This window comes from Syngnathus scovelli, chromosome 18, assembly GCF_024217435.2.
Source record: "Syngnathus scovelli strain Florida chromosome 18, RoL_Ssco_1.2, whole genome shotgun sequence".
NCBI classification, from domain to species: Eukaryota; Metazoa; Chordata; class Actinopteri; order Syngnathiformes; family Syngnathidae; genus Syngnathus; species Syngnathus scovelli.
The window spans coordinates 9623697-9647389 of NC_090864.1; the positions used below are offsets into that span (position 1 = coordinate 9623697).

General features: G+C 38.3%; 1 protein-coding gene and 1 long non-coding RNA gene across 5 annotated transcripts in view; one reads left to right on the forward strand and one right to left on the reverse strand.

Moving 5' to 3' along the window:
• LOC125985688 (polypyrimidine tract-binding protein 2) overlaps positions 1–21528 on the reverse strand; it is a 112081-nt gene extending 90553 nt beyond the window's left edge. For all 4 annotated transcript variants that reach the window (XR_007487399.2, XR_007487398.2, XM_049748675.1 and 1 more), the window contains exons 1-7: positions 21493–21528; positions 20835–20948; positions 20708–20758; positions 20502–20635; positions 20266–20414; positions 20061–20180; positions 19888–19974 (exon numbers count right to left, since the gene is read on the reverse strand). Coding sequence is in view for 2 of the 4 variants with exons in the window: in XM_049748675.1 (XP_049604632.1) it covers positions 19888–19974; positions 20061–20180; positions 20266–20414; positions 20502–20635; positions 20708–20758; positions 20835–20943 (650 nt within the window). In the remaining 2 variants the exon portion in view is untranslated. The remainder of the gene's footprint in view (positions 1–19887; positions 19975–20060; positions 20181–20265; positions 20415–20501; positions 20636–20707; positions 20759–20834; positions 20949–21492) is intronic.
• LOC125985692 (uncharacterized) lies at positions 20884–23472 on the forward strand. Its single transcript, XR_007487402.1, has 2 exons — positions 20884–21020; positions 23129–23472. It is a non-coding gene; the product is annotated as an uncharacterized lncRNA (long non-coding RNA).
• Positions 23473–23693: the final 221 nt, after the last annotated feature.

A 23693-nucleotide genomic window follows, 5' to 3' on the forward strand; every position in this document is an offset into this window, starting at 1 on the left:
CGCTCATTGACATTGGCGATCTGGTGGTATGTGATTTACTTTCCGACTTTCCTATTGATGTATCTTGTAATGAGGTGACAGAAAGAAACTTCCAAGGTATGAACTCATCACATGCAACGGCATGCTCGATTATTACTTTCACCTGTTGCTAATATTTAGACTGTGCTGACTAAAATAATAATTTTGCGTGTGTGTGTGAAAGGCAGAAAGAAACAGTCAGATGGTGTACAGCCGGTCAACAGTGAGAGATTATGAATCAAAATTAATTCACCCTGTTAGAAGCCAGTTAAGCAGATGGATCATGGGTGGATTAAGATGTCGTCTGTAAGTATGTGTTGTGAGTGTATATTTTTGGATTAGGTTGTTCCCTGACACGTAGTTTTTCCAGTGAATTTGTATAGTATCAAAATGATTGATAGCTCACGCGCTAAAGCGCTTGTGTATTTACTCAAGAGGTTGGATTAGACCGGCTTTCAACTTCTTAAGTGTGGCATTACAAAATCTGTTTTAAATAGATTCTGAGTGCAGCACATTGCACTTCTGCTTTTGCTACTACTGGGTGCCTGATTGGCTTGAAGTCTTTACAGTACCGTATTTTCCGCACTATAAGGCGCACCGGATTTTAAGGCGCACCTTCAATGAATGATTATAAGGCGCACTGTCGGCTTTTGAGAAATTTTGAGGTTTTTAGGTGCGCCTTATAGTGCGGAAAATACGGTATCTAAAATGTTGTTTATAAAATGTTTAATTGACATGACAAGAAATATGAGGATCGTTGATGACTAAATTGCAATATGAATTGGAAAATGGGCACCTGGAATATGTCACTGATGTGAAAACTTTAAACAAACACATATTTCAAGGTTGTGTGAGATTCATCAAGCCATTAATTTGCAATTACAGCCTTTTTGAAGGTGTCTTTTCACTTTTGACGAATGTAAGACAGCTGCAAAAGCTTAGCATGTCGCTTGCTTTTTCAGCCAGTAACATCCCAATTAAAGATTAACCTTGATGAATCATTTTATTTCAGTCACGTTCGGTGTTGAAAGAGAAGTTACTCCACTCAAAAGCAGGTCGTGGATTTGAAATTATATTGAAGAATAAAGACTGAGTCATATCTGCAACTTTGCACAATGATTGAAGAAAATTAAAATGACAAGAGACGACATAACCTTTTTGAAGGACATGCTTTGGTTATGAATGACAGCGTGCTTGATAAATATTTCCTGTGTGAATGATGTTTTTTTTACCCAACAAGTATAAAAAGAAGCAAAAATATATTTAATGAAAGAATGCAAATCCATTTGTTTTCACCATCTGCACCGCCTGAATCTTTTTCCTCTCTGCACAAAAATCGAGGGGGTGGAGGGAGATTGGTTACCGACGAGCAGATGGCTCTCATACTTCACATGTTCCAGTTAATCTCTGGATCTCACTGCAACTTTTTGTAACCTGCACTTGCTGGCCCGATCATCAAGCTACACCAGAAGCCATATGGCTGGGATGCGCACACAGGTGGCAGCTCTGGCTTATTTCCTCATCGACATCCTTTTGCACATGTTAGACACGCATGCACTCTAAAACATGGCAGCCATTTTTTTTTTTACATCTTAACCAAGCTCTAAAATGTCACTATTGCTACATTGGATACAATTTTATTTAGCATAAAAACGAATTACAAAACAAACGTTCCCTATTTATTCTTATTTGGTATTGTTTGGTGCTAAAAAAATAATCGTTTGATTGGTGAATACAAAAATTAAAGAATAATTAGTGTTGAGAAACTAACATGAGGGGATATGGACCATTTGAAGGTAAAAAATGTCACGATTATAAAATAGTTGTCGATTAATTTGATAATTGATTACTTGTCGATTAATCGATTAATTTTGACAGCTCTACATAAAACCTGTGAAAGGCAGCACAGTGCCACAAAACAACTGCAAAAAATACAGAGACTTATCCTGAGCTAATCGGAGACCGGAGTTATCTAACCTGGAGTTCAATCAATGTGAAGCCATTGAAGGTCTTTGTTGAAGCCGTATCGAGTTTGCTCCTCTCCAAACTCGATGTGAACCATGCTTGACACAAAAGAGCTCTCAGAAGAGTGACCAGACTGAAAGATGGCAGCAGAACCTAAAAAATTAAGCGGCCATTTGGATTCTTGACCTCAACTCGAATGCTACGCTACGGCATGACCTTGAGAGTAAGATTTTCAAGAGACAACCTAAGAATATTATTGGACTGAAAAAGTTAGAAAGATAAAAAAAAAAGGTTCTAGAAACTTTTGTGCAGGTTTGCAGTAGTGATTTTTTTCACAGTAATATTGTGAAATATGAAGCTCAATTGCAATTCGACTCTTTAAAAATATTTTGCCGCATATACTGTTCTAAAAAAAATCATCTGTGTTTTCTTACGGGGTCAGTGGGCGTAGTCTCGCCCAGAGAGTCACAAAAAAAAAAAAAATGCAGTAGATAACTGCCATGCAGGTCTGATCTTTTTCCTTTTCCTGAACACCATTATTTGTGACCTAGTTTGTACTTGAAAAGTCAGCATACTTCAAAGTTTACTCCATTTAAAAAAAAAACTTCCTATTGATGTAACATCCTTTTACTCTGCTTCAAAAGATTTTTAGCTGCAGTGCTGACCCAAGGTCTAATTTGGCTCGGCAATATCCTTCTACACCCACATCTTTTTACTAATAGATTAATGGGTTCAGCTGCAGGCGGAGGTACAGACAAGGGGAAGAAAAAGCTTCTTGAATTGGCTGGACTGCATCATGGCTGTCTTTTGTGACCAAAATCACTCAACTTGAGGGATAATTGGCTCATCTAAATAAGCAGTGGTTTAAACTCTCCAACTTTTATTGCATATTTTTTGTAGCGTCCTCCCTGAACATTACATTATATTAAATTCAAGAATACTTGAGGTGTCATGGTGAATTAAGTTGTACAGGATGCACAAAAGCAGCCCCAGAATATGCCGAGGTCAGCGTTGGAACCCAACATAGATGGTGAGCATAGGGATTCCTCAAGGCTGTGTACTAAGCCCTCCATGATTGCTTCTCCCCCAAGAAGTAGAAGCCATTTTTTTTTGGACTTGACAAACAACCATTGATTGCCTAAAATATTACACGACAAATTTAATAGTCAATTAAACCAGAAAATGAAACCAAACCACAGGCTTGATTACACAATCCCGTGGCTTACTCAAAATAGTTTTAGCCAAAAAATAATTGGTTCCCCAACACAATTCATCCCCTACCGCGCTACATTCACTTGTGTTTCCAATGATGGCTTGTCCATTATGATGTCTTAGCTCTGTTGAATCCATCCAATGCTCGATAGGGACATTACGGTAAGGTAACACATCATTACGTGAGCATTTATACATAATCACCCACTTAAAAAGACCCCATAGGACACGACTGCAGCATATGGGCCATTTACACACCCCACGTGTGTTTTTATGCACGTGTCGATTCGGATGTGTGTGTGTGTACGGATTCGGGCTCTTGTGTAAAGTCCATCTGACACGTGATGTTCGGATATAATGATCGGTAGTACTTTTACGCACACACAAATACGGTGTAGAACAGATGACGGGAATATTTTCCTGGCCAACTTCATGTTGTTTTTCAATTGAAAAAATATACTTCTGGCAAAGTATACATACATATTAGACTGACAATATTTTTCAAGGAAAACTAAAGTGTCAAAGTGTGATTGATGATACAATTTTCAGGCCTATCGGTCGCCAGCCCAGGCACAGATTATTTGTCAGTGGTAAGTTTGCCGCTAGCTGTTAGCTGCTTGCCAGTACTACTGTGGGAATTACACTGGCAGAGGCAGAAATGTGGAGAGGAGCGCAGGATTTATTTTTTTGAATGTCTTGGATACACCATCAAAAGCCTTGGTGATGTCATTGATTGTCCACCATCTGATTGGTTGGTCAGGGTAAATCTTGTTACAGCTAAAAAGTGATCTGCATGTATTTTTATATTTACAGTATGCATCATATTAATTTTAATGTTATTTCATAAATATTGGAATATTGTGTTTTTCGGCATGATACGTTCTATAATCGCAAAATAATAGCGGTGGTGTTAAATCAGGTCAATAGTGATCGATTGAGATATCCAATTTTGTGTTTACTGCCTAAAAAAATCACCATTAAAAAAAAATGTAGCCGTAACATTCTAAAAAATATTTATCGGCCGGAAATAAAACAAGATTGAGGGATGAATAAAGACGGCCATCATCTTTCTGAACTCCATCCATTAAAAGCACATCAGTCAAGTCGGACGGATAACCTTTTGACATGGAGAGTGATGGCTACATTGCTTGGCAATAAGGTTGTCAGTCAACGTGATTACAGAGACCTCTGTAATGTAGCAAAGGGCCATAGGGCTCGCTTGTGTGTGTTATGGAGCCCGCAGCAGATATTCAGGGTGATAGTGAGTGATGCCCTTAGAATATTTCTGTTATACTCTGCCATTATTGCTGTTGGCTGCAGACTCACCCGGTTTTATTAGCATCCAACTCTCACTACGCTTCTTCTCGGACTGCTCCCTGTCCTCCACTCTGCCAACATTCTTTCTGTCCTAGGACAAGATGCTTTCTGTGATACCATGAGACCTTATATTATTTTTTTATTTAACAATGATCCATTCGAATCCTATGATTGTAATGTTTGTTGGATGGAAGTTTTTTGGATTGATGGAAAAATGTTTACCTAAGTGGGCTACGTGTTATTTTCTGGTTTTGCCTCTAGTTACGGGTCATGTGTCGTCAGATTACGAAGGGAAATGCTGACTGACAATCTCTTTTCCATCAAATATATTTATCTATATTTTGGTGGTTATTGAATTTTACCAATAAAAAATTCTTTTAGGATGTGTACTGCAGACGAACACTGTTGCAATATTGTATTCGGTTTCAGATGATAAAACTTATTCATGTATTTAATAACTTTTCTCAAAGCAGGTTGTTGGCCTTTCATCGTGTCTGGAAAACAAATTATTTTTCTTCATCTTTTGAAATTTTCACATTCTACTTCTTTTGACAGGCAAAATAAGGTTAACTCTTTTTTTCATCTTTTGAAAGGAAGGCAGAAAAGACAAGAAAAATATAATTATTGCAATTTCCGTCTTCCTTTGGATAAAATGGATGTGGAGACTTTCTTTTTTTGATGGCAATTAAGTTGACTAACACAAGGTGACGCATTTTGGAGCATGGCCTTTTTCTGCAGTTATTTTCATAGTGGAACAAATTTGGACAGATAGTTATTATAGCGGTAAATTATAGGCTAGCAACACACTGTAAGAAACTCTTTTTGCAACAAGTCATAGAGATGATTAAATGTGTTGTGAAGTTTTTTTTTTCCAAAGCTTTTTTCGACACTCTTTGTGCTATTGCAGTGATTAAAGTAACATTTTAGAGGGCAGTCATAATTGGAGATGGGGAAGATTTCTAAGTTTATATATGTAATGTGTTTGAACAGTATAATTATGACAGGCGGATACAAAGTATCTTAGTTATAATGCTTCAAATATTTATTTTGTGCTGTTTGTTTTTTAGCTTTGTAGGTTGATATTTGAATTAGCGTTGAGTGCCTTGTCATTCACTTTATGAGACTTGGCATACCTCGGTTCATTTAATAATGTTAGGTGAGTAAAGAATTTGAACTTAAATTTGAAGGCAGAAGAAAATAAAGGAAGGATCCAAATGTGGCTGTGCAAGTAAATCTCGTCTACAGGAGATTGTGTTAGGCAGGGAGACGTTGAAGTTCAACTAACTGAGGCAACCTTGACTCCCATTCTTCAGGTGGATAATTGGAACACAATACACGATGAAGAGAAGCGGTGCACATAAATGCTTACAGAAAGCCTCTTTGTCTTAGGTTACTGCAGATACGTGAAGGTTTTTTTTTTTTTTTCCCTCGCGAAACATTTTTCTTTCACCCAAGGAAATCAATTGAAGGTTGCCATAAAATTAAAATCTGACTTTTCTCAGATAAATAACAGGATTGTAAAATGTCTTTCGATGTCTGTCGGCTACTGATTGAAGATTGACGGAAGGTAAATAATAATTAACAGTCATGGTAAGTAAAATGGACCAAAGATTGTCGAAATTTTTTGCCTCTTACGATCAAAGTCACCGTCTCTGAACGATTATCCTGAACAAGCAAGGAAGCTCATAACCACCAGTAAACCAATAAACAAGAAATGAATTCCTATAAAATCCACGCGACCACAATATGTTAGCATTAGCCTGAAATTATTTTGTTTTGTGTCAGTTTGACCAAAATAAATCAATCCCATCGAAAAAACGCTTTCAAATATTGACAGCTTTAAACTGAATACGACTCTATTCCCGATTTGCTGTGATTGTGTGAGTCTACGTTGTCCAGTGGCTCAGCGGGAACACACAATTACGGCCGCCATTCATAACTACAACGATCCTTCATCTTCTAGCTGCTAGTTTAAAAAATAGAGCAGAGTGTACGGTACACAGACGCAGATGTCTCGGTATCATCATATTCTCCTTGTATGCCATTGATTGTGGAAAAAAAAAACAACAACATCGAAGCTTTCATTCAGCTCTTGGAGGTTTATCAATGTTTTCATTTTCCCATTTATTTTTCCATGGAATTCAATTTGGAGCTGGAGCTTGGTGGGTGCAGCATCTTCCACTCAAGGGTAGCAGCTATTGATGCAAGCCACGGCATCCTCTGGCCTCAAGCGAGGAGCCCAATTTTCTGTCTATTTACGCCACAGTTATGACCCCATTGATTTCAAATAGCTCTGTTGCTATGGTGGCTCTTCTCCAATGCACCTAGTGACCACCGCCTGATCAACAGCATGGGAGCAACAGAAAGCCTCAGTGGGCCAGTTAAAGTGGGCAAACTAAATGTGCCGGGGTGCTTTTGCCAATTATAGAAGGTATATTTTATTGCTGTCAGCCTTTATAAGAAACATTTTAGCGTTGAATGCTGGCAAATAAAACAGATTACATATGAAAAAGTGAATTTGGGAATTTAGCATTCCTGCTCAAAATGCAAATAACTCGTTTTCAAATCAGACGAGTAAAAACTGGTCAAATATTAAAAAAGTGAATACAATTTGCAATTCTAGTAATGACACACGAATTGGATGCACAATTTGTCTTCGCGGGCCACATAAAATGATGTGGCGGGCCGTATCGGGCCCCCGGGCCTTGAGTTTGACACCCTCGACGATCTCAGCCTATGTTTTAAATCTGTAAATTCTTCAATTGTATCTGCCAATGGACAATCCCATAGTTACTGGTACTTTCCACAACAATTTGCCAGGTGTGCAATGGAGAAGGTGCGTGGGTGATACTGCTATTACGCTCCAACATGGGCATTCTCAGGAAATACGATTTGAAAGTGGTCATGATTATCCCTATTTTTACATTGTAGCTTTTTTTTTTTTTTTGGTGTCGAGAGCAACTGACATGTAAAAGACTGTTCATGAAGGCAACGTAATATTGCCAGGAGGCTGCACGAATAGAAACGGATTTTTTTTCCGCCACCTGCATATTAAATGGACAATTTTAAAAATGGCAACATGAAAATATGATCAAGTCCCTCGTGCGTCCGCAGAATGCCGTTAAATCAAAAACAATGCAAAGAAATGACCTCCCACTTGTATTTCAGGATGAAATCAGACTGGAGCATAAAATAAAATAATCCTCCTGTTACACTGTGACTTGGAGGCTTTTCCGCCAATCTTATATGTGGAGAGGTTCAAACCGGGAAGGTCAGTTAATGACTGTAAAGCACTCTGAAACATGCTCTTGTGGGATTTAACGAAACAAAGGATATATGCTCGGTAGACGGCTTGTTCGGCTGAAAACCACTGCAGAACTGTTTACTGGTTTTAATGGAAAGCTGGGTCCGTTTAATCGAACACAAAACTCGAAAGAATCCCTGATTTATTCTGTCGTATGAATGGCGATTTATTTTGTCAAAAATATATGGCACGTGCTAATTTTGCATGATATATTAATGTGTATATTTAAATAGAGTATTTTTACATTATAACAATTAATAAATCATGAAAAGATGTCTCGTTTCGCATATCCAAATGTTTTGAAACACTTTTTATAACTGCCTTTTTATTTCTTTTATTCCTTCTCAGGCTCAATATTATTAATATTAAGATACACCTCGAGGTATGCTAGATGATTATTTACAAAATGAATCCAAAATCATACCATCAATTGTTTTCATTGCTCTTTGTGTAGAAAACTACACAAGCACAAATACGGTGAGCCCCGAAGCGTATTTATTTGTGTGCAAACAATATTTGTAATTCCAAGCAAGGCTTTTTATTTGCGATTGTCGAGGATTGAAAAAGTTAACCCTGACCTGCAAACTATGCTGCATCTCTTTCTTTGTTATTAATTCATTTTGAACAATTGTCTCCAGTGAGCAGTGGCGGAATCATTTTAGAATATGCAAGACTGGCACCACTTTATTATATATTACATATTATCTGGAATTATAGCAGTGTGCTTTATTTAAACCAAATACTGAGATGTGCTGAACTAGTTTCACGTGTAGCTCAACAGAACTTCTTTTACTCGTTAAACCTAAACCAACATGTATCAATTCTGAACAGCAGTTATGTAATTTTATTCCATTTTCTGGAGAAAAAAAAAGCTCAAATGTGGCTGAAATGTAATGCATAGCTATTAACTAACCATTTGGATTTGTCTTGTGCCTTGCCTTTTGTTATGTATATGAGCGATATTATGTATGAGGAGTAAATGTATCGAGTGGAGGAGGAATGAGGGGGTCACTATGAATAGGGGGTGGCTTTTTAATAATCTTCTTGTGGGTTTTACAGGGCTTGGGGGTGGGCTATTTCCCTAGAGGATGCTCTTCAGGGACATAATGCACCTCCTCCTTTCTCCCATGTTGCTTTATTATTTCATGCTTTCTCCACTTGATAGTGAGACAACAGGAGGATTAAAGCCCTGCAGTGACAGGAAAACAGCAAAAAAAAAACCTTATGGGGTGATTTGGGAATATTACAGCTTTCATTTTTAAGATTCTCTTGACCATGTTCGCACCTTGGTCAATTTTAAGAATGTAGACTAGCTGGAAAAAATTGGGAGACACGATGACAGTTATTCTTGGACCTCATTAAGAGTCATTCTTATCTGGCTTGTGTCTATCCATTTGAGTCAGGTCAATTCTACCAATCAATCAATTCATTCATTTTCCGATCCCAATGCAAGGATCTGGAGCCTAATTTATCTTGACTCAAGGGACAGACTGCTAGTTATTTGAGGAGGTGACAGAATGATTCACATGAAGATACAAAAATGCATCCAGTTCTGTTGCATCTACCGTATTTTCCGGACTATAAGGCGCACCTAAAAGCCTAAAATTTTCTCAAAAGCCAACAGTCACCTTATATATGGACCAAATTCCTAAATTTAAACTGGCCCGAAGCATTGTGTCATGAAATCAATCATAAGTGGCCCGCTGAAGACTATGAATCATGAATCAAAAAGACTATGGCTCATTATTTTGTGATTATAAAGTAATTTGTTGCATCTGAAGTTGAAATAAAAAAGATCAAATGGAGAATGATTTGATTTGGATGAAAAATCTGACATGATGCCTTATAGTCCGGAAAATACGGTATTATCATCAACACTATAATGTCACACGAAGTAAACCTTAATCATGTTTAAAATGTTCTCTTTCCCAGCACTTTCAAGGTACTTGACAGGGGGGCCTTAGAATTTCACTCAAAACAAGCTGAACCGGTCAAGAGTCAGACAAACAAGCTCCCTAATAAACCAACTTAAAGGACAGCCAAGAAGCTGGCGGAGAAGCATCAAACTTGATTTCCTTAATCTTCTGCTTGATGCCCTTTACCTCTTCCATGCTTTTTGTGTCTGTGGAGTCTTCTAATGAAAATACAGCGTCTGAGCCCATTCGGTGTTTTCTCCAAGAATGGTAACGGACAAATACTGTGAAGTTGATCAATACCCCCACAGAAAAAGCCGTGGACTCTTAATGGGAGTGGAAGTAGAAAGAGCAGGTGTGCTTTTGCAGGCTCAGACAGTAACACTGGCAGAATTAACACCTCAGTACCACCGACATGAAGAGTGGGGGCAGTTTGTCGGGAGAATTGGTCAAATGAAGCAAAATGGCTGGAAAAAAAAAAAAAAAGCTTTAAGATTGCAAGGTTGTCTTTGTCCCCACTTACGCTTTTATTTCTGACATGCCTTGGGAACACCAATGTCTCGTCAAGGTCAATTTCCAATTTGATGCTTCTTTTCTTCTGTTGGATGGCCTTCCAGAACCTAAATGCTTATGCCATTACTTCACCTTGAGATAGTTTCATTTTGTCACTCTTTTTTTCTTAAGTAAAGTTTTGAGTTGGGTGTCGAAATAAAAATCAAGTACATTTTTTTTTTCTTATAAACATTCATGGAAGCTTTTCTGCTGCTCAAATAAATTAATTATGAAGAATTTTTGGAGAAACCCATACAAGGAGAACATGCAAAATTGCCTCGAATAAAATTTGAAGCAGTCTTGCTAACGATAATCCAACGTCCTGCTATGACCATTAGATCATTTTAATCGTCGACACCAGAAAGGCTCCTGAGCAATACCTGCCTGTCAGAAGGAAAATCTCTTTATAACATAAAGTCACTGGTGTATTGGGATCATCTGCCCCTAATATAACAAGAGTGCCATATGTGAAGAAAATATTAACACCTACGTAGCCTAGGGGAAAGCCATTGGGTGTTTTTCCTTCCATTAACTGTATGTTGGGCACTTGACACCAACAAAATGCTCCTCAGAGTATAAGAAGCCCTCAAGGAAATAGCTTCGGCCGACATTAAATCCTTTTCTCCTGCTAGTCAGAAAAGCCTGAAGCGGGATTAAGAGAAGTCTATCAGTCCTTTTCCATCATAAGTGATAAGTAAGGTGTAGAGTAGGGAGGGGGGGAAAAAAAAGGGTTTAAATCCTTCATTCTTTTAATACTGTCGGTACTAAAAAAAAAAAAGGTGGTTCGATTTAACTTATTGTGTTGATGATCTCCGAAGTTCCCGCTAGTATGACTTTTTATATATATCACCACCATAAAATATATAAAACATGGATAGCAACTGGGATGAGCAGAAACATTTAAGTCCACCCACTGCAAGGGCCTCTTTGCAGCTGCAATTAAAGCTACGCCTTTTGTCTGATTAGAGGAAAAGGAAGAGACAGAATTGATCGACCTTAAGCCACCACCGGTCGTTGCTTCCTAAATGGCAGAAACCTAACACAATATACTTGCAGTCACGCACGCACGCACACACAGCTTTGGAACGAGTTCTCCTTTCAAATATAGCAAATACACACTGGCCTTCTTTGTGAGCGCTGTGTGGAAAATGCGGAGATATGCCAGGACAGCAAGGCTGCTTTTGTATCGGGGAGGAATACGAGAAAAGCACAAGGTCGCGTTTATTGTATATTCATGAGTCATTTCTAGCTGATAAAATAAGCGGAATCAACAGTCATGGCCCGATATATAAGGCAGTGAACGTATTTTATGAAAATAAACAAAAAAGCTGATCTCAAAGTGGTATAACTACAATTAATGCTCATAATGGTCACTTTTATTCTTTTTATCGAATCAGAAATGAGTGAATTAATGCCGGCGGATCTCAGAGTTCCAGCCACTCGTCGGTAAAAACGAATATGTCTGTCGTTTTCCACGAAAGCAGAATTATTATCTTTGTGTTTATTCAAGGTGACATTTGCAAGCATCGGCTTTTTCTAAGGAAAACATTTTTAACCATTTTATGACATATAAAGACCGAACTAGTAACTGAATACATTTTTATTTGTCGATTCAAAATGAGAAATGGTAAATAAAACTTCATCAATTAATCAGCAAAATAATCCACATGTGAATCGATTATTTCAATAGCCCTTTTACATTCCGCATTTCAAAAAAGGCTGAATTTTATTTGCAAAAATGAACACCCCCCCCCCCCTTCACACACACACACTATGTTTGATTGCAGATTACATTTATAAAAGTCTTTGATACCACAATATGGTCTTATCACGTGAGCCGATAAACAAAGAATGTCAAAGATGACCTATAAACCTCTGTGAGGGTTTTCGAGACCGAGTCCACCGTGAAAGCACAAAGAATGAAAAATATTCACAAAGCACATCTGTGTGTGCGTGTTCCAGTGCTATTTAAAGAAGTCCAATTAAATCCAATGTTCACGTAATCTCTGTCTCTCTCTCTCACACTTTCATTAACTTGTGTTTCTATAGAATGTCAGACAACGACCGCCCACGCCTCTCACGCTCACTGGCCAATTACAACTACAGCGCAGTGCAGCAACGACCTCTAGTGGTAGGATTTTGCCTCCTTTGGCTGCATGTCACTTTAATTGGATTTTGCTTGGATCAAGGGTCAAACATGTTGGCACTGTGTCAAAAGGTATTAGGGCTCAAGCCATACTAACGTTGAGGTGTCAAGGAGGAAGAGTCCTCCGTAAATATAGACTTTACGAAAAAAGCTTTTTTTTTTTTTAAAGGAATTACATTTTTAGTTTGTGGATTGGGTTCATATAGCTTTTTAATGTAATATGTCTCTCCTCACTTGCCGTATTGTGATCGTCTCAATTCCAAATCAGTTTTGTTCAATTTAAAGATGAAGTTGAATTAGTAGTCCCGACCAATCCAACCTCAACACGTGACAAATATTGCAGGTATACAACAATGCAAGTCTTGCGATTGCCATCGAGCAGCCTCGATTCATTTTCCAGCCAGGCTTTCATGTGCCTTTCATCCAAAATGAATAATTCCTTGTCATGAAATATCGTAAAGCACAAAGGTAAGCCTCATTGAAATGTGAAGCGTGCAGGAGAGCAATAAGCCAGCGACACGGCTCGGCAACAAAATAATATTAATGAAAGCCTGAGAGAGACGTGTGCGAGCATGACCCTGCGTCGGTCCGCTCTGATTGACCCCACTGGAAGTTGGCTGAGGACCACAAATGCATCCGATTCACAGCATCCTCCACAACAAAGGAGGCAGACAGATGCGCTTGTCGGTGCGTTCGAATCAATTCGAGCTATTTCGTCACGTTCATAGCAATTCCGAATCTGCATGGTGATGGTATTACAACAAGAGGTTATTTAAAACCTAAGAGAATAAACGTTAAATTGTGTTCCTGCCTTAAATTATTTTGCCTCAGAGGGTTGGCACAATGAATATATTTTTGCAAATAAACATTCAGAAACAAAGGCAACTGCCCACGGGTGCAGTACCGGTTTGTGCCACAACATGCCCGGCAGTGCTGTTGTCTACTCGAAGGTTTGCAGCAGAATGAAGAGCAAGAAAAAGAATGTATGTTATAAATTGCAAATATTTGAATGCCATTTTGAAAATATCAAAATCAATGATCAAAAAGTACTGATTAATTTGATTAGTAATGGATTAATCGTTGCACCGCTACTTCATAAGTTTTATTACTTCAAATTTATATTCCATACAGGTAAGCTGTTCTTGATCAACTAAAATTAAAAGAAAAATAAATTAGTTTTTTTGTATTGTAAACAATATATTTATACCATTACAGTATTGGGAAAAACATGCCAGGATTTAACCCTAACCCTAACCCTAACCCTAACCTTATCCCCATTTCTGACACGTGTTGTTCTATTTTCGTTTCCTGTCACACTTTTAATATCTTTCTACAAAATATTTTACCTTTGCCATCTTTGTGCATTTGTGAAATGAACACTTGGAGCATGGTGAGATGGAGATCACATGATACAGGGTTTCATTTGGAGTACAAAGTTTTCAGAGAATTAGCATAGGGGGCACAATCAGAGTTTCTTTGTGTTGTTGTGAATTTAAAGGGGGGGGGGGGAAATCTAGTGAGCCCCTGGAGAGAATACTAAATAGATCCACTTTGATTAGCATAAGGGGCAAGTGCTTTTGCCATTTCCTCTCATGTCCTGAAGCACTTTGGAGGATGCGCTCAGCAGTGAGTCTTGTCTTTGTTGGTGTGGGGAATCATGGAATATTTGCAGCATGTAAAATTGAAGTGAATGTTGCTATTGTTGCCGGTCCTTTCTAGACACTTTCAAAAGGTAATGCGGCTTGATTGTGCAGTCGTCTGCTCTGACAAGATAAAAGCCAAGCTGGGCTGCATGGAAATAGTGGATGTGTGCCATGTTTGTATTGAAAATCTCATTTCATGCTCAATATTGGAATAATATTCAGAGGTACATTAAAAATCAATTGTGGTTTTTCAGATGAAATGTATGATCTGCAATTTACGTTTGGGGTTTGGTTTAGGCCTTGCACTATTTAATGGGCTAAGTATCAACACTTGAACATGTGATTTGGGAGGGGCCAAAGTCCTGTCTAATATAAAAGTAGTGTTATGCTGCCATCTTGTGGTACCTACAGGCAAACGTATTTCGTGGGCGTTACTTTCTGGATTCGGGCTATTATTTGGGAGCATATCGGGATTTAAAAATTAGAATGAAGAAAAGCATCATCAAAAATAACGAATCTAAAAAAAATTTCACATTATACAGTTTAAACATGACTTCTTGATTCAATGATGATTTAAATGTACTGATCGGAGAATTAGATTAAATAAAAACGAGAAAGTCTAAGTCTTCTAAATGGTCTCATCACAACAAAGACATCACTACCCACATTGTGCAATTAAGCACACAAAAGCCCACACATGCAAAACACTGGAATCTTCCAGCCTTACACAAGAGGCAGGGTTGAGGGTTACCTTCACTGAGCGCATCGTTTCTTTCTTTGCCTCTCCCCCTAATCAAACTCGTAATTAGTGCTCATGTTTCTGGTTGAGCGGAATCAATGTCTAACAATGACGTGAATGGATGCTAAATGAATTCACAGCTCATTAGCATATACTTTCCAGATTAAAGAACAGGCATGTCAATAGGGAGCAAATAGTGTGTTAGGGTTAGGGTTGCACAACCGGCGGGGACCCCACCGCCCACATGTAAAGTGGCCCTTGATTAATTTTCAAAAATATAAACGTTCATGATAGCTCAGTAGTCTAGATGGCAAACATTTGAACAGCTTAGTCTCAACCGATTCTTAAAATAGTGGTCGATTAATTCGAGAACCGATTAGTTGCCGATTAACAGATTAATTTCGACAGCCTTCATGAACAGTACGTTTATTATTGCAATTGTATTTTTCACTGCACTGATTAATTTTAAAAAATATAAACATTCATGATACCTCAGTAGTCTAGATGGCAAACATTTTAACAGCTTAGTCTCAACCGATTCTTAAAATAGTTGTCCATTAATTTGAGAACCGATTAGTTGCCGATTAACTGATTCATTTCGACAGCCTTCATGAACAGTACGTTTATTATTGCAATTATATTTTTCAGTGTACTGTTTCAGACTATTTCAACAACAAAAGGAGCCCAAAAGTACTTACAACAAATATAATTTCACCAGACACTGAAGGTGTTGCGTGTACTTCTATAGCCCATTGTCCGATCGTATAAAGACCTCCTACCTAGCCCCCTCATTGAAAGCGGTATTAAGTGAGATTAGGCGACTTTGTAAGTCATCAAGGCACCGTCTTGTGATATTGATCCCTTACACCAGGTGAAATTGGATGATCACTGGAGAAGTAATTATAAAGGGCCTCACCCCTGATCCTCACAATAGTTTATCAGCCCCATCGTGAACAGACACTAGTTGGCAGATGGGGAATATCTCTCCATTTGTCAGTGGCCCACGCCATAAAAGTCGTTGGTCATTGCTCCCGGTAGAACGATAAGCAGCTTATGCCAAATTGGAGGAGGAGTGATTACATCCCCGAGGAGATGTGGGATGAAGCGCTCGGCCCTGATTGAGATGTCGACGTCTGTGTCAAAGCTTTTCGGCATCATCGCCAAGGAGTGGAGGGAGGAGATGCTGTGTAGGCTTTGTCACTGTCTAGAGAAAACCATCAACTACTTTGAGTGTGTATTTTCGGTAATAAAAAATGTTACGCTAATTTACCCATAACATACTTTTGATTACAAAATATCAGAGTTAGCCAAGTTATGCGCTCAAATCCATGATTAACTGATGCCCCCAACTGCACTGCAATTGCCTATAGATGGCAGCAAAGCTCTACTTTTGTCCTAATGAAGATTCTTACCGTCACGCGCCATTTGTTTTTTTTTGTTTACGCAATCTGCTTGGGGCACGAGCAGAGTCCCCTGCGTCACTTCTGCTGTCGTTGATGCCTAATTATTAAAATTCTTGTTGCTCTGTTTGTTTTTATATCCATCGTCTTGTATCTGACAGTTGTAGTCTAATTACCATTTGTTTCAAATACCACCTTGATTTTCTGTTAATTAGCATTTTGAACTCTGGGCTCCACCAATCGAACTGATTCTGCAAACCTCAGAACTCTACTGGGCACAATCGAGTTGCTTTTAGGACATGTGGTTATAATTGACGAATGTTTTTAAATTGTCTTTTGTACTCAAGAATTGTAGACTTTATCTTATATTCACACATTGCCGTTTTTTTCTTTAGCTGTGCCACTTTTGATCCCGGAAATGAAGGAAACAATCTTGACCAACAGTGTCATGCTAATCCTCAGACCTCTTTAATATTCTATCAGCACTTTCTACACCAGCAGGGGCAGCGTTGTATGATCTTTCTCCTCGGGCAGGAAGTAAAAACAAATTGCCTCGGGGCACGTGAAACAAAGGCATCAATTAAACAAGAACATATTCTCTTGGCATTTATAGCCATGCTTCAATACGACAGTTTAGCCTCGCAGCAAAATATGACCGCAGGGTGTGAAGAGAAACGCAAATCAGGAGATGGCGGTACATGCAGAAATTAATCAGGCTATTGAAATAGTTTGTTCACTCCAGCTTTTTGGACATTTCTCTGTAAACTTTAACCAATCTGTCAACCTCTATTACCCTTGATACTCATCTATGGAGTCAGAAGCCTGCCGAGTTTTGCCAATTAAAATCAATTTTGGTCCCCAGCAGATGAAACAAACTGCATTATGAGATCAGAATCAAATATTATTCTCATGGATACATTTTCTAAAACTATCGTTTGCTCTTTCTTTGGAGCCATACTGAGGGTTAATTTAAAATAATAATTGTATAAGTTTGTGAACCAATACCCTAAAAATCAATCACTATGCAATGTGTACTATACCTTTAAGATAATCACCCACCACACCAACAGTACGACAAACACACACATGCAGTAAAATCGGATTCTCCATGGACGTAATGCAATGCAACAGCCTGAAGAAATGTTACGTCTGCTGCCTTAACTGCGTATTAGATTTCTGCTCCGTCCACTGACGTAACCTATAGCTGTTCATCAATTCGACATGGCCAGATGTGCCCATTGGCATTTATTCCACAAAAGCCACTTGAGGATAAACTAAAGCAGAAATAAACAGCAAATGTGAAGGTTTGTAAATTGCATCGAGGCCCTTCAGCTCAATGAACTTGCGGGACGTGTTCCGACGGCTGTTTCGCTTTATTTGTACCCTGTGCAGTCAGCGATGCTGTGAAAATTAAGTCGAAATGAATACATCAGTCCCAAGACCATGTACAGTGAAGCATACATCCTCTATTTTGATAACCAGAAAGAAAATGACCTCGTTACGCTTTCGAAGGGAACTCATCAAAGATTCAAGAGGTCTGGTTCTTCTTTCCCTAGCTCTCGGTCATGGACATTGTCTGGGGATTCAGCGCAGAATATTTACATTTATTTTTGTTCTAGACATTTTGAAATTCAGCCTTAAGCGATTCTTAGCTTTCCCTGCTTTGTGTCTTAAATGTAAAGTATCAAAGTTTCTTCTTAAAACCCTTAGAGATGATTTTCTGTGACGTTGGGTTTGCTAATAAAGTTTTGTGACATTACCTAATCAATTAAAAAAATAAAAACGATGCTTAGAAATGCTTGTTTTTCATACATTTGGGTTTACTTTCACTTTCAATAAATGAAATGTTGCTAGAACAGTCATTCAATAAACCCAGCTTGCTTGCTCGGAAACATAAAAGGTGCCTGCCAGCACCGGTAAGGCTCACAAATGAGCACATTGCATCGTATTTTGATGTGGTCTGCAGAAAAAAAAGGAAGTATAACTCAATAGACAGCGCCACAGGACACGGGCAGGCTTCCCATGGCCTCGCAAGCGGTTCTGCTGTGAAGGTGGCCTATGCTATGGAAGTACATAACTGCCTGTGGAGATAGGTGATTTTATTGTCAACAACACAAGCAAGGCCGGAAACTGCCTCACAGCGGTGGTGGGGCTAAGATGTTTGCGTTATGCAGGGCATGGATTCGATTATGAACCTATAAAATGTGTCTTTGAATAAAAAAATTAGAATAAATCATCCAAGTGTGTCAGAAATTGAACACTACATTCAAATATTCTAAATATTATCTAACCTATGTTGCAATAAAATTATATTAATTAAAATATTACAATTGCCTCAGTATGATGCCGTTACATCACTACAAGCTACAATCATATATATATAAAGTATAGGAACCATTAGAGGTGACGTGGGTCCCTCAATTGCAAATCAAGACATAAAATTTGGTGTAACACTTCCCCCTTTTGTTCATACTTGAAACTGCATCCATGTGGCTGGAGGGTCACTGTTTCAATTGCCCTGTTTAAACATCATGAGCATTAATTCACAATTATAAGAAACTATAATTTAAAATGTCTCATAATAGTTTGGAGATTTTAAACCACAAATGTGACCCCCGAGGAAAAGTTGTTGATATAAAGAGTCATTATTTTGTGTCCAGTAGGTTGATGGAAATTTTTATTAGTTACAGTATATTGATATAATATGGAAAGCAGTGGTCTCCAAACGTTTACATGAGAATTACTTTAACAATTAACTACTTTGTTTTATTTCTTACATAACACTTGGTACAATACAGTTTTTGTGATATTTCAAGGTAATTTGTACAAATAGAAACTTGAGCAGTAATAACTTATCCTATTTAAAAAAAATAAAATAACAGTGAACTTCAAAGCAAGTCTTAAATTAGCTGAAGACTATTTCTTACAAGCTGTGATTAGGTCGCCAAAAGCTGATTTGTCTTCACACAGCAACACAAAAATTGCAAAGAGCTGAAATGAGCACCTTGAAGTTCATGCAAGAGTTCTTCAGGAGGTCCATCGCCACCAGGCCACTTTCATGCGATCCCATACGGCACCTAAAGAGTCAAAAGCCGGGCGTACATCCAGGATGGAGAACTGGTACGTTTCTTTGTCGATTTCTCCATCATAATAGTCGATGACGTAGCGGACCTCCTTTCCACAGCGGTCAACGATCCAGTCGTGACGGTCAAAGGGCAGCTCGTAGCTACGAGAGCGACGACGAGGCATCGGAGAGGCAAATGAGGTACTCGCTATGCTACTTTGTAGCGCTTAAGTGCCGTTTCTCAACCAGCCTCACATAATGAAGCCATTGTTTGTATGATTATCAGAGAAGAGCAAAGCACAAAAAAAAAAAAAGATGCAGCTTGTGTTTGATCTGACTAGAGGCTGCAAGTGGACATTTTATTTTTATTTATATATATATACATTATATATATATAAATAAAAAATTCTGTTCATTGCCTCATTATGGACAATTTTTATATACTGATGATATTTCTCAATACATTTTTAAAATGACATTAAATTAATGGCAATTTACATTTCATTTATAAACCACATTTTTGTGTCAAACACAATTGAATTCATATTTAATGAAATCAATAAAAGACAAATACCCAGATATCAATATCCACATGAAATTGAAAATTGGCTTACCCCATCCAATGACGGAAACGAGCCCTTGGCGAGTACTCTTTGGCTTTCCCTCCAAATCTCTTCAAGGATGGACCACATGGACATTCACTGCAGGAATATTTTACAGTAGACTAATTTAAATACAAATACTGTGGAAAAAATACTCTGGTTCTATCGATTAATTCATGCCTCACCCTGCATGCAGGGCCTCCCACTTCAGGATCTCATGCCAGGCTTGTTCATTGTTCTTGTTGTGGATTTTGATGATGTTGGTCATGTCGCCAGCAGCAAGGTCATCTTCACGCCAGCGCCACCTAAGTGTTCAATTAAACAAAAGAGTTAAAAAACAAAATGATGATTACGATAAATAGGAGAAACACTTCAGGTTTACACACTGACCCCTTCCTCAGCATGGCATTCCAGAACATCTGTTCAGATGGGTACACCCAGTGCTTTTCGCTGCCATGGCGAGGAATGTTAGATTCTTCTCTGTTGAGGGATAACTCGAAGGGTTGGTCTGGAGCAGGTGTTTGGTTAGGAGGAGGCATCTGAGGAAATGAAAAAAATGTTGTGAAAATGATATTCCTTTTGTAGCCGTTCCAACAAATAATAGAACAAAAAAGGATTTATTGTACCATATTTGTAGGGTCAATGTCATTCTTCGAGCCTGCTGCAGCTTTCATGGGACACTCCACAAATTCATAGGCCCGAGCCTGGTGATCTGGGCCGGCTTCAGCTTTGTGCATCGGACACTCCGGAGGCGGAGACACTGCAACAGGATATGATGTGATGTCACAATGCAGATAGTAAGCTCCAACTTGACCTATTGACCTGTACCTACCTGCAACTGGCTGAGTTTTATGCATGGGACACTCTGACGGGGGAGATACAACTTTAAAAAAAATATAAGAGACAAGTATTAGATAATATTAGCACAGTTTCCATGCTACTAAAATATGCATCAGCACCTTTAACAGGCTGATTTTCTTTGTGCATAGGACAGCCTTGAGGAGGGGTGGCAATCATTGCCTCTGCTTGAACTGTAGAAGTTGCAGGTGTTGAAGTCAAGGCCCCCATCCTGCCTGAATTAAAAAGTGGAAGCAAGCGGGAAAAGAAAAATCAATACTTCTGCAAGCTTGGGAATCACATCCAAGGTAGGTAAATGTTTTCTTATTAGTTTGTCTTGTACAGATACTGGGGGGGAAATAGAAGTACTAATTTGACTCCTTTACTTAAAAATCTACTCAAGTAATTACGCAATTGCGTCATAATGACCCTCTTAGTGCATGCAAACATATACATACATAATACCTCTGTAAAATAACCTGTGCTAACTAGCATCAGTAATTTAGCAGCGACACTTGAATTCTGAACCCGCATACTTGCGTTTTATTAAATATTATTAAATTAAAAACTGCAATTATTAAAATATCAAACAACTGATATTATATAGACGCTTATTTCTACCCACAGTCAAGAGTTTCGTAGCATTGCTAATATTACCTGAAGATTCAAACAAAATTCGTTAAATCCGGCGAAAAATTCACAGTGAGTAAAAGCTAGTTGTAAGGGTTACTCAAATATAATGTGAAGCGTAACAACAAAAAAATCAAAATAAGCACTTACTGGAGTACTTTTAACCACGTTCTGTTCCAATGTCAACGTTCAGGGTAGCTTACGCATGGGGTTATGAGATGTGAGCGTACGTAAGGAACTACGTCATGACGCACAAAAACGTCACCAACCACTTCTTCGTTTTGCGTGACTCTCAAACAGCGTTTGAATACACTGCCGCCATCTTCTGTTAGGGGGTAAGTATTGTAAAAATACCCTGTTCTTCTTTTTTACCTTATTATTATTTTTAAATGCTAGATTTAAACAAACAAAACAGAAAAAAATATTCCAAAATAACGAAAATTCCATGAAATAAAAAAAAAAAATCTGTGAGTACCACTAGTGATAGGCAGCCCCCTTCTAAGAATCACTGCATTAATTTATGACCCCTTTTAGAACAAGTTTTTAGGTTAATTAGGATTCTGTGCAATATGAACAAACTAAAACAAACTGTAAGTACAAAACAATCGAACATGAGGGAGTATATGTACATTAATAAACACTAAAGCGACGTGAATATACAATGGGCTTTTTTCAGCAGTGCTCATTATACCGGCTTTAACTCAAAATTATAGCTTTTGTGGCTGTCAGCAGAAGGCAAGCGTGCGACCGCAATTCATCTGCAAGCAAGCACTAAACTTGCTTGTTTGGCACCAGCAGTATTCATTCTAATGCTATGTATAGGCCCACTGCATGCTAACTGTCCAATACAAACAGAACCATTGCATTGGCATTGAAAAAAATCCCTCTTGGACAGAAAAAAAAGAGGGACCGAGTAGTGGCCCAGTGGTGTCCCAAATGCAATGTTTTTCATCTGGGCTCGCTGCATATTCTAATAAAATTAAAGACAGAATTAAATTAAAATGAAGCTGCTATGACTCAATGTTGTTTTTGAGTTTTATCATAAGTTGCTATATTATTTTTTTCCCATAATATATATCAATGTTTCTTGAGAATGTGTTTTTATTCCGTTTGTGGGCACATTTGGTTGACATATGGCCTCAAGGTGCACTCCACCCAACAATCATGCTCCCCACCCAAGTAATAATTTGCCCCACTATTAAAAATACCCACGTATACAATTTTAGGTAGCAAGTTTTTTTTGGGTGATTTCAGCTTACGTGCACTCGAGTAAGCATCTGTGCTCTACTAGTACTACAAGTGAAGCACTAGATGTTTCCTAACCAATTGCAATTTGATAAAAACAACATGTTACGCTGGCTACTCCTTCAGCTCTGTGGTTTGTGTCATTCCCTTCTATTTTGCACTCAGTAACAATGTGGCATGTTCTGTCCCACTCACGTCAATGCAATCTCAGTCCAAACACTTGGAAATGAAGCTAACAGCCACACGCTAAAAGGAGGATTTAGTAGGAAAACAACAGTGGACCATATGTTCCTCTCTTGTCATCCATCTTCCTTGACACTCAAGCACTTTGTCCGTGTCTGTCTTCCCCCTCTCTTGTGTCGCAACAAAAAGCAAGACGGCTATGCAAAGTGTGTGTGTGCATGTGTGTGTCTGTGTGTAATGCATCAACACTACTGTACAGCTTGTGTTAACATGACAGGTGTTTGCTTTGGGGATTTTTTTCTTTCAGCCACTTTGGCTTTCAGTCTTGAGTGTGTGATTTTTCTCCACATTCTGACAGATGCTGAAAGGCCATTAATTGCTGTCTGTGGAACGTAAACAAAAAAAAGTTGCTGCAATGGAGGGATGGGACATGTCAGATGCGGCGTCTGTCATGAAAAGCTTGGGAGGAAGGTTCCTCTGGCTCAAGCAAGCCTTTACTAGCCACGATGAGACATGATACCAGTTGAAACTCGAACCCATAGTACAAATTTTAACAATGTAGCCAAAATCAAAGTAGGACCCAACCAACGTATATTCTTTTTAGGCTAATGCCAATTTCAAAACTTGTCGGAAGGAACTTCTGATAACTGATTAATAAAATATATATTTTTTAAATTACAATAAATAAACATTTTTACAATGCATTTGACTAATATTTTTTTTCTTTTGCACGAGCAACCCCCACCTACAATGCGGCACCTATGATATAAACTTTATTACAGGCTCTTGGCCCACAGGGTAGAAAACAAACACATATATTAAAATAAATTAAAAAAGTACATTTCAAATGCTATGGATTTGCATTTTCACAATTTTTTATTTAGGTTTACATACACATACATATAACTATTACTTTACATAAA